The sequence below is a fragment of the Falco peregrinus genome, chromosome 3, assembly GCF_023634155.1.
Source record: "Falco peregrinus isolate bFalPer1 chromosome 3, bFalPer1.pri, whole genome shotgun sequence".
NCBI lineage: Eukaryota > Metazoa > Chordata > Aves > Falconiformes > Falconidae > Falco > Falco peregrinus.
The window spans coordinates 110,551,778-110,567,486 of record NC_073723.1 but is presented as its reverse complement, the minus strand read 5'-3'; the positions used below and the strand labels follow the sequence as shown (position 1 = coordinate 110,567,486).

The 15,709-nt window shown below is 44.1% G+C and overlaps 1 protein-coding gene and 1 long non-coding RNA gene across 36 annotated transcripts in view; one reads left to right on the top strand and one right to left on the bottom strand.

Moving 5' to 3' along the window:
- LOC106112520 (uncharacterized) overlaps positions 1-15,709 on the top strand; it is a 22,324-nt gene extending 6,615 nt beyond the window's left edge. For 3 of the 5 annotated variants that reach the window (XR_008746333.1, XR_008746335.1, XR_008746338.1), the window contains 3 exons: positions 2,007-3,155; positions 6,295-6,451; positions 14,799-15,709. This is a non-coding gene — a long non-coding RNA (uncharacterized LOC106112520). The remainder of the gene's footprint in view (positions 1-2,006; positions 3,156-6,294; positions 6,452-14,798) is intronic. The other 2 variants (XR_008746334.1, XR_008746337.1) reach the window with 2 other exon arrangements.
- The window catches only part of EIF4G3 (eukaryotic translation initiation factor 4 gamma 3), a 147,422-nt gene continuing 136,063 nt past the window's right edge, over positions 4,351-15,709 (bottom strand). For 29 of the 31 annotated variants that reach the window (XM_055798922.1, XM_055798917.1, XM_055798920.1 and 26 more), the window contains 7 exons: positions 13,418-13,543; positions 12,500-12,581; positions 10,553-10,651; positions 9,460-9,606; positions 8,155-8,236; positions 6,564-6,710; positions 4,351-5,610 (listed from right to left, as the gene is read on the bottom strand). In XM_055798922.1, the coding sequence (XP_055654897.1) occupies positions 5,429-5,610; positions 6,564-6,710; positions 8,155-8,236; positions 9,460-9,606; positions 10,553-10,651; positions 12,500-12,581; positions 13,418-13,543 (865 nt within the window). In that variant the 3' untranslated portion in view covers positions 4,351-5,428. Of the gene's footprint in view, positions 5,611-6,563; positions 6,711-8,154; positions 8,237-9,459; positions 9,607-10,552; positions 12,276-12,499; positions 12,582-13,417; positions 13,544-15,709 lie in introns of those variants that run through there. The other 2 variants (XR_008746304.1, XM_055798927.1) reach the window with 2 other exon arrangements.

Below are 15,709 nucleotides of genomic sequence, written 5' to 3'. Positions count from 1 at the left end.
AAACTGGTGCCACATGACCAAAGCTTTCCATGGATCACAGTCAGGCATCCCTACAGCAGCATTTAAATAAGCTGCAGTTATTTCAGCAAACCACAGTTCCATGGTGGTTACCAAAGGTGGCAAGCAGAGCGCCTTGGAAAACACAAGGGTAGACAGCTTTAAGTTTCTTTAGATATCGGCAGGGATTTGGTCACACTGCTGGAAGCCAAGTGGGTTGATCAATCTGTTGCTGCAGTTCCTTGCCAATCACCATGGGTTTCCTGCAATGGCTCCTCATCGGTTATCTATCCACAGAGCTGGGCTGGGAGACAGGCAGCCAAGCAGGACCCTCTGGGCTGAAGCCGCCTCATCCCCAAGCTCCATCCTATGGTTGTTGCAGCTTGCACATGACCCCCAGGCTACATCAAACTGTTGCTTGGAGTTTCTATCGGCGTGCAGTGTCTCATGCAAGCCTCCAGGTTGGCACCTCATTAAAAGAAAAGCGGCATGTGAAGAGCTCACGCTCCTGCTGACGCTGCTTGGCTGGAGATGCTGCACCACTTGCCTAGGATCAGGTAGCAGCAGCAGAGGGCCAACATCTTCCAAAGAGCAGAAAGGCCAAGCTCTCCCTGCCAGACCAACTGCATACAGCGGAAGCTCAGGGCACTTGCCAGCCCAAACATCTGATGGCTTCATCCCCACGTAGCGCACGGCAGCCCTGACCCAACTCCTACCACGTGGCATCTCGCCCCTGACCTGCGGCCAACAGGCAACTTGCCGGAAGGCAGTTCAGCACCTCAAGGCCAAGGGTGCTGGATCCAAGTATTCTAGGAGGGTCTGATTCTGAGCTTACTGCCCCCAAAGCTAAACCCTCTCACATCTGTGAAACAAATCAAGTGAGTAGTGCCAGGGGCATGGCTGTAATAGCTTCTTTGCTCCACAACGAATGCTTCTGACAAGGCAACCAGCTTCAGGTCCCTCCGTCTGTAAAAATGACTCATGCTGGAATGAAACACAGCAGGAACAAGCACAGCCGCCCCTTTGGCAATGAGATGCTGACATCTGCAACTGGTTTTAAACATTTTCAGGATGCTCAGCGAGTTAATGGGACTTTTTTAGAGGCCTTGTTTCTCCTTCATCAGAAAAAATGGTCTATAGGGTTGGAACAGAAAGCTCTGTGGGTCGCAGAAATGCAGCAAAGACCAGTGTAACTTACTACTGGCTTAAACCCGCCTTGTGCACACTAAAAACCATCTCTGCAGAGGAATCCCTTCTCCCAAGCCTCTCCTGCTGCATGGCCTCTTTGGCTACCAGCTCCTGCACCAGGGAGGGCTGATCCCAGGCAAAAGATTTTTCCACACACCAAGGCCTGCTCCTGCACTCGAGGTTTCCTGAGAAAATACGGTTAAAACCTGAACACATTAACACAAGCAGACAGAGGGCAACGTCTGGTGTCGGTGTATTCCCTGACCTCACTCACAGAAATGGCCGATCCCTTTCTGAAAACACTTTCCTAGAAAGAAACCAGCCTTAGGCAGACACCTGGCCTGGAAATTTGCTGCTTGACTGCTTCAAGTTTGGGGATGTTTTCAGCAATACAGAGAAATGGGTGTAAGTGATGCACTTGCTGCTCCTTGCCCATGCGTTTGATAGTGTGCACTGCCTCAGCACAAGAAGGGCTCCCAGCAGTGGAAATGGCTTCTAATATAGCTCCTTCCTGCCAAGCTGCATTAGCTCCCTGCCACATTCATGAGCCTGCCCAGAAAATGTGTTTAAATGCCTTACAGGGAGGAAAAAAACCCCACCAAAACCCCAACATACTCAAAACCGTTAGTATCCTTGGTGAAAATTTGCTGTCTTCCCCGTTTAGATTTTGCTGTAGTATTCGGTAGGAGTAACCACAGCTCACCTCTCCTCACATAAAACGAGGCTCCCACAAATCACATTCCCACAGGAATCTTTTAATTGATTATCCCCTTTTTCTGTTTCATGTCTCTCTTAGTTTTTTGTATTTTAATACCACTCAGGAGGAGACGTGCTGCAAAGATCTTCTGGGACCACGGGCCACATCCTGAGGAGCTACAACAGCCTGCAAACCTGTGCTGATCTAGAAGCCAACTGAAAAGCAACCACAGCTCAGTACCATTACCAGCAGCAAGTGGCACAGAGCAAACAGCAGGAGGGGAGCAGAGTTTTGGTCCAAGACTGGTGTCAGATACGCTCCTTGCGGTGATGTTTGTGGGAAGCTGAACCTCAAGGTAACACAACCACAGCTGGAGACCTCAAGATCTCATGCATAAACTGCTCGCAGTGCTCCACATGCAGCTTAACTGATCTAGCTTCAGAAAAGACACAGCTTGCCTAGTGTAAAACCACCTTTTCAGAACCTTTGGGTAATTCTGAAAAAAAACCACCATCCCCAACAAAAAACCAAACCAAACACCCACCAACTTAAAACCTCTGTGAACTCCCTTCCTGGCATTTGTAGGACACTAACAGGGCAAGTCCTCACACCCTTGAAACATTTAATGTTAAAGGCTTAAACAAGGAGGAGAGACTTTCTCATCTCTCCTCTACCACACACTCACCATTCCCATTCCCTCCAGCCAGTAGTTTTCCAACTCTTTCAGCCAAAAGATTCAAGCTCCCCAAACAAATTTTTCTGCCCTGACACACTCTAATTCACATGGCTGTTCAAAGGCTCTGCAGCAACTTCTTCCTTTCCGATTCAAGGCAATCAATAAATAAATCACAGTCCTTGCGCCACATGGCTCTGCTGCCGCAACACTCATGTTCCCAGCCAGGGCCTGACACTGCCCATCCTCAGAAGAAATTCATCAGGTGCACACACTGACTTGGCAAATATTTGGCCTCATTTACATACAAACTCACGTCTGTTTAATTCAACTATGTAACTGCTACAAACCATCATGTACCCACTCATGTTCCCGCTCAGAAATTACTTTTGCAAGAAGAGAACCAACACAACCTTCTGCAGAAGTTTAACGCGCAGACCTTGAGACTCACTGCGTGGGTTTTTCCATGCAGATGAGCCTTTCTGAGATCTCGAGAGTGCCTGTCACCGAAACTGCTGGGCCCAACTGCAAGGCCAGGAGGGGAAGAGGACGAGGAGTTGCTGGATGTCATACAGATACATACATATGCATATAGTAAGGGTGAGAATTTTTTTTTTAAACAAAATCTCAGAGAAAAGTGTTTTATTGTTACTAAAAAAAACCCCCAAACAATGCTGTAGTGTTTTAGGCCATGGATTCTCTAGTTCAGATTCATGGCGTGGAACACGTTAACAGGGAAAATGTCTCAGGGACATCTCCCCTCCAGCCACAACCAGGCTCCCCTCCTCCCTTCCCCCTGGTGATCAAATAACATCCTTATGCAAGTACAGCAATTGTTTACATGTAAAAGATTAGGAAAGTATGTAATGTATTTGTAGCCTTTTTTTGTTTTGTTTGTTTTTCCTTTTTTTTTTTTTTTTTAAAAAAAAGTGATTTAGCAGCTGGAAAGAAAAAGACAGCATCATGTGAGCAGCTAGTGCTGCACAGACCACCAGCAAATGCTCCACAGGTTACTCGTGGTCCACGGACCACAGTTCACAAACTACATTTCGGGGCTTCACAAACTTTGCAGAATGTGTTATGGTAGATGCTTCTTCACAGTGAGAGCCAGCAGGTCATCTTTGGTTGTTGAAGAGAGACACACAAGAGACTTAATGTACTCAGCAGCAGCTCAGTTTGGAGGACTGTGTGGCATCGAGGCGCGGCCGAGGTCCCTTTGGGTACACAGAAAACACGTGCTCTGAACTGCAACTGCAAAGTGACTGCTGTTCATCTGTACCCAGACTCCACTCGGACTTCAGACGCCACCACAGGACGGGCAGAGCTGGGAAGAGCACCACAATGCTTGTTCCACCTCTTAACTCGTGTTGGGCGCTTTTTTTTTCTGCCCGTCTTTGGGTTCCTTAGGCACAGCAAGGCAACCGGCAGATGCAAAGGGCAGTGGCAGCAGAAGCTGGGCAGCAACGGACATGCAAGCCGCGGTGAAGGGATGTCGCTTCTCTGCTTGAGCGGCTGCTACCTCCAGAGCTACCAGGGTCCCCAGTCCCCAGGATGATGCCACTGATCCAAGTCACATGAGAGACATTGCAGCTGCACAGCTGGAAAAAAAAGGAGCTGGGATCGGGCACCAACTGCCCCCGGGGTCATCTCCCAGCCTGACGGCAATGTGCTGGGAACCAAACACACCTACATGGTACAGCAGCCCAGCCAGCTGCTCCTTGGCCATTAAGTTCTCTCTGCAGAAAAGGTCTCCCAAGCAGCAACCCCCCCCCCCCCCCTTTTTTTTTTTTTTTTGCAACAATTGCTCTCACCCCTCTTTTTTTTTTGGTAGACACACATACATACACACACTATATGTACACAATTTGGAACCGAGGATCTACACAATGAAAAGGAAGCCAGCACCGCTCAGAGATGGTGCACACATTCAGCAGCTGTCAAAAGGAGAAGTCGTTTTACTTTCTTTTAAACTTGCAATGTTTGTCTTTATTTTGTTCTTTATATTTTGAAAGTGAAAAGAAATAGTATTGAGTCAATTTCTTTTTTTCTTTTTTTTTTTTTTTAAATATTTGTTCTATGTATTTACAAGCCTTAAAGTTGCTCTAAAGGTTCTGAAAGTATCACTAGTACTTTTTCCCCAGGGTAGCACTGTTTTGAATGAGTTATTTTCGGAGCACTCTGGTCCGCAGCGGTTTTCTCAAATGCATTTCCTTCCGTTCCAAGGTTATGTAAGTTTTGATTACTATTTTCTTTTTAAATTTCTGAAGCAAGCTGAGAGGCAGGCAGAAAAAATCTGATGACAATTAAAAAGAAAAAAATTGATCTCTTCCTCACCTAGCTTACCCCAACCCCCTTGAAAGTTTTGTCTATTTATCATGCTTTGAAACAAAACTGAGGTGCATATGAAGGGGAGGGAAATTTATTTCTCTGCTTTTGTTCTATTATACAATTTGTTTACAGAAACTGCAAATTTAAAAATTACACTGGCATTTGCAGTCCTTTAATAAATTAAAAGTTTTAAACTTCTTTTTTTTCCTAAACAGATTTGTTTTGCTTTGTGTTTTTGTAAGTATGAGTCCTTGTTTAAAAGAAAAAAAAAAGATTAAAACAGAAAATATTTTCTATAAATAATACATGTATTTTGGTTTAGTGCTCCCGCCCTCAGGTTTGAAGTTTACTTTTTTTTCAAGTACCTTTTTTCCTCAATGATCACCTTTGTGTTTATCTATTTTTACCTCTCCCACTCGTGCATGTGTGGGGGAAGGGGGGGTCTGCGCGAGAATTGGCCTTGCTGCACTGTGATTGGCGAAGACGTGAAACTTTTTAAAAAAATACTTAAATTGTTTCTTTTTTTTTTCTCTGTATTTTAAGTTTTAATTATCCTCCGATTCTTCTTCGGCCTCCCGTAGCCACGTGAAGAATGCTGTGACAGATTTTAGCGCTACTCCTTTCCCGTTCTGCTCTGCTGGGTCCTTGCTGCTTTCCCACTTGTAGAAGGCATCCTCTGATATTACCTCCTCATCATACAGGCAATCAAAAAACATCCGCAACAAATCTGCAATAATGGAATCATGGGAGAGAACATCTGTTAGCACTGTGCAGTTTAAGTCAGCAGACAAAGACACAGTTATGGATAAGGGGATTAACGTGACCTTTAATGCAAGAGATGCAGATACAAGGAAAAGGAAGGTCTGTTACTGAGTTACTGCTTCCTGGCTGGTTACACACAGGTGAGAGGGAAAACAGGTCCCTCTGATGCCATCGGATAACACATGCTCGCAGAAAAGGGAAAGCTGGGAAAGCAGCCATGGGAACGTATTATTTAGAGATTGGCCAGCAAGCAGAATCCACAGCAGCTCATCCTCCTCTCGCTGGACCACGCAACCTGGCAGCCTGGCTCCTCTCCAACACCTAATTTTTGCAGCTCAGTGGGAGGGATAATGAATGACTAGCACCCTAAAGCTAAGGATGGTCAAGTCATATCTTTTTGGGCACTCTCCAACTGTGTGCTGCAGACTCCCCGGGAATCCCTGTTTTTCTGGCAACTCCCTCGCCTCTTCCAACAACAGTTTTCTGCAGTGTCTCTGGGACAAGACTCATCAGTTGCCCCACTCATTTTATCCCCTCCAAGTCCACTGACACCTGTGGTGCAGCAATGCAATTACAACGTCCAATGCTCCCATGTGTCTAGGTACTGTAAACTCAATAGATTATTTTTAACTGTTCTTTTTATCAACAGGGGTTTGTCCTTCCTGCTGCATAGCGGCTTACAGGAGCAACCAAGAGAAGACTCAGTCTCTGGCCAAGGATATGGGGACTTGCACTGCTCTAACAGCTGGAATCTGGACAAGCAGGAACCACTGTACGCTGTTTTCTCTCATCTGTTACGTACAAAGGTAAGGAAAAGCACATGCTCTTCCAGTCTCTACCACTAAATTTCACTCTTGCAGGAACCACCTTTCTTTATACTGTCAGGGTTCAAATCCCCAGCACAGAGGCAATACTTACTAGGAGGCTGATCAAGTTTTACTATTGATGCTTGTAGTGCATAAAGTGCTTGAAGTTCCTTCTCTGTGTCTGAGTCTAGGTACTTGAGTAAGATCGGCACTCGCTGTTTGATAACAGCAGTGTCCACACGGAAGCTAGAAGAGTCCGCTGCAGGGAAGAGAAACAACCAGGATCAGCTTTAGTACACAGCAGCAGGGGTGGATCTTTTATCACCTTTATTTATTCAAAAAATCACAAGGAAATCACAGATAGAGGTTTGCTTGGGGAGAAAAGAGGATGAGAGACAACAGGAAGTATTTCTGATCAATGGCTTTTTTTGGAAGACTTGGTTCTTCCAGTTCCCCAAATTCAACCAGTACCAGCAGCAACCCTGGCCCTAACCAGCCTGCTGACATATGCAGAATTACAACCTTTGCGGAGCAAATTGTTGTGTTTCCACAGGCAACTGGATGCCCAAAGTGTGTACAGTGGCTAGGGCTGAAATTTCAGTTATATAGAAGGTTTTAGAAAATTGTATCTCCCCCCGCCCCCCCCCCCCAAAAAGGCAGAAACAGAATCATAAACTGGAAATGACATAGCAAGTCAGGAATGTAGGAAAAATATGCATAAGCAGTCCATCAGCAGCATAGATAAATTATTCAGTAGCTTTTAACTAAGTAAGGACCCCCACCCCCCGGTTAGAAGCAAGGTCAAAACGTAAACAGTAAGATGATGTTCCTGATACACCTCAGGGAACCCTTAAACATTTGTAATCAAATCCTGTGTCGTTTCGCCATTGACACTAGGTGGCATCAGAAAGGTTCCGTACTCAGGGAGAAGAAAGGAGCTGGGCTGCCTTTCCCCTCCCAACAAGATGAAGTTCAGACCATTCTCTCCACCAAGCAGCGTGACTTTTACAGCTAAGAGCAGAACCAACTGCTTTACAAGCGCAATTTTTTGCCTTGCCAGATGCCAACAGTAAAATTAAAGAAAACAAAGTGAGCTGACCAGATGTTTCTGGCTGCAATGCTTTACTCAAGCCCCCCTGAGGGCCGGAGGCTCACACATCTGACTTGGGAACCCACCCTTTCCTCCATTTCCAGACAACTGCCCTACATTCAAGTAATCCACATGAACTGTCTTTCCAAAACTGCAACTTTGGACATAAAACTATTAACAAGACAGAGATGCAGGCTGGCTTCTCTTCTGCAACCCACTCTTCCAACTTGCACGTGGCAACCTGCGATGGTAGAGCACCCACGCATACTTGCTGACATGGGAGTGGAAATGCTAATTATCTTAATAATGTCTAGCGCATTTCCACCATCACTAGAGAAAAAAAAAAAAAAAAATCAACGAACAATCTGGCATTACTCAGTCCAAAGCGTCTGCTCACGCAAGGTCAGTGGGACGCACTAGGGCCTGGAGAACACCGTAACTGGCAAAGTGCCTGGCTGTTGCAGGGGGAACGGACATCCTTTTTGCAGGGCAAGTGTCTTAGTGTGTGATAAAATATAGCCTTGGGGGAGGGAAAAGCGATATAAACCTGAAAAATATGAAATAATTCTTTATACATTTGGTTTGTGTGGTGTTTACATTGCAAGTTACTCACCTATAATAGCTGCTTTACAAACTGCTGTCATTAAAGCTCTAAGGAATGTAGGTGAACTCATCTGGCTTTCATCTAGATTAGCCTGAAATCAAGAGTAAATGGACCGGTTAAAAACACGCTGCTGTGTAAAAGCAACTGCTTCCAAACTCCACCACTGAATCTGGCAGCGAGTTCAAGTACAGCAAAAGCTGCTGCAGCAGAAATCCAGCTCAGCCCTCTGCAAATACTCAGCTTCCCCACTCCTTGAAACTAGCTCAGGTAGTTCAACACCCAACAACAGTTCTCATGCGATCGATTCACCATTTAACTACTCTCACAACTAGTCATTTGTCTTGAGAAACAAACCAACCCAACCACACTTGGCTTTTGCAATGCCCTTAGACATTTTCTAAGAGTTTTGGGCTTTTTCAAGAAATTTTACAGCATGCTCCTTGGGTGGAGATTTCTTTGTAGAATTTGCTTTGTAGAAGAAATTCAGAGAATGGCTATGTAACTTGTCCAAGACTACAAAGAGCCTATGGGTGTCCCCAGATTTTCAGTGCTGCTTTTGTTCCACTCTCAACTTCCCTAACGGCAGAAGAAAAAATGGCATTTCTAACACTTTTGCTCTAGCAACAGAAATAAATGAAGCTGACCAAGATTTAGCTGTAAGCACAGATCTAAATGAATCAGGCTGGGTATAATTTCAGACACTAGATTAAATATCTGGCTTGAAGGATGCAGTCAGAGACAAGAGGGCAAAAGATCAGTGGGTTGACACGGCCTCTTTTTTTTTTTTTTTTTTCCTTTTTTTTTTTCCTTTTTCTTTATTTTCTCTTACAGTGCCTGGCCCAATGCACTGGAAAAGGTACATGTCCCCTCCGTGACTGCCCTGGACAGTTTTGCACCATGACAGGGCATGCGGCTGGGCAGGGGAGAATTCGCATAGGTCATGGTGCAAAAAGCAACACAAAGCTTTTATCCTATATTTTGGGAAGCAAGAATGTAGCAGCGTGCTTGGTCTAGAATGTACTAAGCAGCCAGAAGCAGCATATTCAGTGTCAGAAAGTCTACAATATTTAAAAGGCAGTTACACAGTTGTATGTTAACATGGCTACAATTCTTTCTTCCTAAAGGTTACTATGAAATAATGTGACTGATGATATTTTAGATTTTAATTCTTCCGATGCATTGATTGCACAGACCTAATCATCTTACCACCCTATGCCTAGGGAGGAGCCTGCAGAGATGCTCCTTTAAAAGAGAAAATATTTACAAAAGCAGTTAATGAGCTGTGCACAGGGAGGGTGAAAACAGTCTTTGTACCTCTACCCAGTCAAAGATTTGTTCATCATTCGCTTTGTCCTCAACAATGAGTTTTTCTAGCTGCTTGTTCAGCTCTTCCGCAGAGAGTTCTTTCTCTGAAAGTGCTTCTGAGGAACTGGAACAGTCGGACTCCGTGAAGTCCAACTTCTGCAACATTAGAAGCGATAATGAGAATTAGTTAAATATACTTTCCTATGCTGAATTATACCAAATTGAGGCAGCAAGCTACACTTCAATCTGCTTTCTGGCATCTTTCAACCACTGAGTTATCATTACAATGATTTATATACTTTCTCTGTTCCAAAGATTATAAAGCATTTTACAAACATGTGGGAACTACATTACCCAGCAAAGACAACCAGGCATCTCAAAGCAACTCCAGTCCTGCACAATACGAGCAAGCACAAAATAAAGCGCATGTTGCTCAACTGAAACGACGGGGAGCTGGAATGCAATTACCAAAGCTGGCATTCACTCAAAGAAATTGCAGCTAACGCCCCAATTCATTGCAAAACGCGACAGAGGATCTACAGTCCCCTCACCAAGCCCCAGGCCTCAGTAATCCATTTCATTTCCTGCAGCGCAGCACTTCTTAAGTGCTAAAACAGAGCAGTGGACCACTCGGTGCTCCAAAGAGAAACCTCCAGCTTCTTCCTCAGGAGCACCACCAGCCAGGGCTGCAAGGTACCCCCATCAGCCCCAGTTCCTCTTGGTTGTGAAACCCTCCAGGATCATAAAGCAAGGTGGGATGAGTGAATAATTGCTACCATTTATTCCGACCCTTCTGCAGATTGTCTGTCTTTGCTGCAAAACTCATTCTCGAGTTCATTCCCCGCAGATGCAATGATGGACCTCTTACAAGAAGCCAGCTGATGGGAGACATGTACCTGGGACAGGAAGGGACAAGTCCGTCCTAGCCTTTCAGAAAGGAGGTGCTGAATTAATCTAACCCCAACTTGGCGAGGGAGATGCTTCACCCCATATCCCATAGCAGCTGTACAGAAGAATGGGATGGAAAAGGAGGAACAAAAGGGATGTAGGGCCAAAAACCAGTGTGCCAAAATCATTAAGCAAGTGCTTGCTCTGAACTCACTTGTTCCATGAGAAAGGTATGTACATCCTCCCCTTCAGGTAAGTAGTCCTTCCAACTGAGGCCAGTCTCCCTCCATAAGGCTCCCACTTTCTTATGGCTCTAAAAGACAAGCAGTTTGTTCATTTTAAACACTTGAGAGACAACCAGGGGAGCTTACACAAGCTGGAGTGGTGCAGCTGTGTCAGGAGAAATAAAGAACCGTTCAGCCACCAAACAAGATGCCTAGCAATGAAGTGAAAACATCCGGAAATCCCGTGCAAGAGAAATTATATATGCAATCCTGCCACAGATATACACATCTCGTCAAGTGGTCAGACACCACAGTGATGGGTAATAAACAAGGCATAATGTGACACGTGGGGTTTCCAGCAACCTCAGCCAGAGATTACCTATGAAAAGTGACACATCTGAACGAGGCACAGTTTCCCACGGCCGTGACACAGAGCTGGCAGTTAGATGACTTAAGAATCTTCTCCTGACTCTGACAGCAACTTACTCTGTGACTCATACTTCCCCTGCCTTGACATTAAGGCACCAGCAGATCAGCTACTTTTAGAAAATAATTATTTGCATGGCTGTTTTCTGTGCAGAGATCAAGCCTCAAATTCAGGAACATAATGCCAAGTTCACTCTTCAATTCCTAGAATTTATTGCAAACCTTGAGAAAAGCGCCTTTGCAGCACATACAGTTCAATCTCCCGCATCCTCTAATGTCACGCTGACCTTTTGGTGTCCTGCCTAAGAGGGCACATATACAATTCTGACAAGAATAAAAAATACAAGAATAAAAAACACCCAAATGCTTTGCCAAAACTTCACCTTAAAGCACCTGCACAAGGGAGATGACTGTGTAGCCTCAGTTAAGCCCTAATAAAAGCAGCCTGATTTGTAGTTTACAAAGCAGATTATGCTTTTAAGTTTACAATACAGATCATTAAGAGTTAATTGCACATTCCTGCTACTATTCATCAGGATCTGAATTAGATGACTGATACTACACTGAAATACCCAGTCCAAGTGCTGGCCTGGACAAGATGGAATTAGAAAGCTGTGGCAGAAACAGAAACCCAAGGCTGTGCTTCAGCCCCTGGAGCACAGCAGCTTTTCTTTCACAGAATGGAGGAAAAAAACCCAACAAATGGAAGTTGACTGTCCAAACAAGCATGAGACTAAAATAAATAAATAAAAAGTCACTATTTGCACTGCTAGACTGAAATGCTCCTGGAACATTCAACCTTATTTGAATGCATGCTTTATAAAGGAAAAAAAAAAGAAAAAAAAAAAAAAGAAAAGGCAAGTGAGGGATTTTACAGGGTTGAAAATATCCAAAGTGCAGTATTTAGCTTGATTATATATATATATATTAAAAAAAAGACAAAAAATGGAGACAGAATTAATAGGGAAACCACCAAACTGGTTGGACACACAACTGTGAGATGTGTAAGAGAGCTCTAGAAGTTACAGGGTGAAAAAGTGTCGCTACTACCCCTAGTGATGGGTGAATCTTAGGAGTTGGCAGGTTTAGTTTGGATAAGCACCCAGAAGTCTGAGAGGCCATCTGAAGCTTATCCGAACCCTTAGAACCTCTCCGGTCTGCAAGAACAGCTCTCTCGCAAGATTTCCAGCACTTGCTGCTTCTGGTCAGCCCAGAAATACCTCGAGCATGTCCCTCTTGCAGCATTTCAGCACTCTAGCTTCTGGAAGAAGCCAGGTGCAAAGGTACCTGCAAAAGGGAAAAGTGATGAGAAAAAAAAAAGTTAACTCAACTTTTTGGAACCTCGTAAGGCTTGGTTGGAAACTGGGGATGAAGAGGCAGGTTTCCTAGGTTATCTGGACTGGCTGGCCCATCCCTAAATACCTTCACGTGGGATATGTGTAGGCTTCATGCATAAACATGTACTCGCTGCATTCAGCTCCCATCTATGAACAGTACACCCAGACACTTACCATTTGTTTGCATAGAAGGTGCAAGATTTCAGCAAGCAAGACACCGGCTCTTCCCACAGGAAGCAAAGGTTTGCTAAATTCTCTAGAATGAAAGAAAACCAGATATTTTTCCTTATAATTTGAATTTGGAATGCAAGGCAAAGGGGTAGTGATCAAAGTGAGGCAGGACATCACCTTTAACTTCTGCCAGGGATAAAGGATTCCATCTGGCTAGCACTGCTGATAAAACAGACTTCAGTGATGCAGTGCACTTGCCACAACAGGGCTAATTAGAAATACTTCATTTTAATGTCATGTCAAATCCACTCATTTTTGTGGGATGCTGCATTTGGGCAGCAGGACCCTTTTGAGGGAAAAGGCTATTCTTTTCTTAATACACCACTTACAGGAAAAGGGAGCCATTCGACTGGTTTCCAGTTTATCCCCAAATATGTAAGGTCACATGCAAAATAGAGAAACTCTGGTCCTGGGAACAGTTTCCAGTCTTGCAGGCATGGTTTTTGTGCCCATTTAAGGCAACACCCTCGTGGTAGTTATTACACTCCTGAGACACCTTGCTCTCTTCAAATCTAATTCTCAGGGCCTTGCTGTGCTTTCAAACAACTTCAACTGTACAACAGTGGGGCATTTTTAAAGTATTTTTTAGTTTACTTGTTTAGTTAGAAACAAACAGGACTGAAGCAGATTTATGGATGAAACTTTCACCCCTGAACAGAGCAGCAAGCTCCCTTCCTACCACAGCCTAGTGCAAGTCCCGAACGATGTGCAGCAAGCCTTTTATCAGCTCACACGAGAAGCTGAGCCTCTAACACCACTTGTCTTTTATCTACTGATGGGAACCATGCTGTGAAAATACTATAGCATAGCCAGGCAGAGTGCTCAGCTCAACCAACACCAGAAAAGAGCAGCATTGCTTACTGTATAAGTTCTCTCATAGAGATTCCTCCTTCTTTTAACATGGGGGTCACCAACTCAGCTAGGTACAACCAAATATGGGGTATATCTATGGCCATATCATCCGCCATCTCCAAGGTATCTGAAAAGCTTTAAAAGAAGAAGGAAAAATGCCAAGCATTAAATACAATTTAATTTGAAGCTTTTCCTGCAAAGCAAACCTGCACTTTAAAAATCCTTTGTTACAGGAGAGAGGAGTGAAGAGAATCACAAAGGCAACAAAAAACCCTATTGCTATCTTATACTTTCAGTGGTGTTCAGGAATGAATTTCTTTACGTAGTAACATGGCGAGTACGTGAAAAAGGCATTGCCTTTTGTAAAACCAGCAGATATATCCAGGAAAGCTCTATTTACAATAATTCTTCTATCCCAGTAACAAATTGTTTGCTAACTAGTAAAACCTGTTAAACCAAAAAAGCATTTTTGTCTAGAAATACAAACCATCTAATAAATGGAGCCTTCTTAAAAACATCCAAACATTTACAGAAGGGCATTATAATGATAACAGAAGCCCAAATGTAAGGTAAGCAGCAAAATGTCTGTAAGCATGTAAAAACAACATGAGAAAAAAAGTTCAATACGCCAGATGAAGGTTTCCATCCAGAACAGAAAATGTGGCAGGACGAATTACAAAACTGCTCCCCAATGCCGTACACCGTTTCCGGAATCACGCTAACTCTTTTTTCCAATAAAACCCTTGTAGGTGGCTTCCTTTCCTGTGCCTGGTACAAGACGATTATTTTTCTGGCTCTCCTGCCAGTTTTCATCATGATTCATTTCTGCCTGAAAATCCTGAAAATTCTGGGGTCCAGTTTAGCGACTATAAATCTCTCTCGTGCTTCAAACCCAGAAACCATCTCCTTTGCTCTGTTCATTACATCCTGTGCTACTACTTCAACCCAGGTTTGTCCAAGGATTTCTGCCAGAAATGGGTTTCCTGCTGTGTAACTCTCCAGACTTGCGCTACGACCAGTACTTGTCCCATAACCCCTAATTACACAATAATTTGTCTTGCGTGAATAAATATAGTGGTTTTTGGTGGTGTACTCATGTGCTGGCTGAACACCACTTGCCCTTTCATCATCTCCAGGAGCTGTTTCACTTTTTTTATGCCACATTCAGACTGCATGTCCCACTACTTCATCAAGATCCTACTTATATGGTATCACCACCACTTATCCACACTCCAGGAAACACAGGAACGGCTTTCATCACAATCCATTATGGAAATGTATCACTTCGAATGAGTTGCTCTGACCATCAGCAACTGTGTGGGCAGAGACAAGTGGACTCCCTGTTGGTATGTTGGGTTTTTTTTTTAAAATTTTTTTTTTTTTTGAACAGTTTTGGACTTTTCCTGTGAGCCACTGGATTGCATCACAATGAAATTCACCACCAGACATGGGCACAGGGAGATCATGATCGGAGTGGTCAGCAGTGCCACGGTAAGACATGATTCAACAGCAGCAAGACAAGACTAACTATTCGAAACTCGGTATCAAAAGCATCACTTCATCTGTTCGTTCGCTGGCGGCTCTTCATGGTTGTCCCCGTTTTAACCACTCTCCTCTAAGCCCCAGCAAGGACCGAGCAGTGCCAGAGACCTCCCTGGGAACACGGATCGTTTTATGACTGGACACCAGTTAAAATCCAGGCTGGGAACACAAACCCCAGAGAGCTGATGTGAACAGCAGCTGAAACTCGGACCTCTTGAGGAAGGTTTAACCCGTCTGATACACATCTGGCGTGTATTCTCCTTCTCAGCCCCTTGAGGACACATTTGCTCCTTGGAGTTGAGCTGTCCTGAGAAACGGCATCGTATGGGTGAAGCCTGTTGTGGGAGAACGGCTGCAGTTCTGTGGATGCACAGGCCCTCAGGCCACGCAGCCTCCAGGCATTAATGTCACGTACAGACTTTTGACTATTTCCTCCTCTTTTACTCTCGTTCAGTGATGTGCCAAAAGACTAACATTGGCAAACGCATCACAAACCAGACCTCTAAACACTTCAACAGACACCTACATATCTGCTTAGAAATCAATACAAAAAACACAAAAATATTTACATTCACTAACGTGAAATACTTTAAATATATTACAATAATTATATTACTCATAAATACACCCAGGTGAAAATACTCCTTCCAAACAGATGCATGGAGAAGGCAGGATACCAAAGCAAGGTGGGAAATAATTCCTCTCCAACACAGTGTTCAATGAATGCTGAAAAAAAGTATTCATTTCTATGTGCAGAAT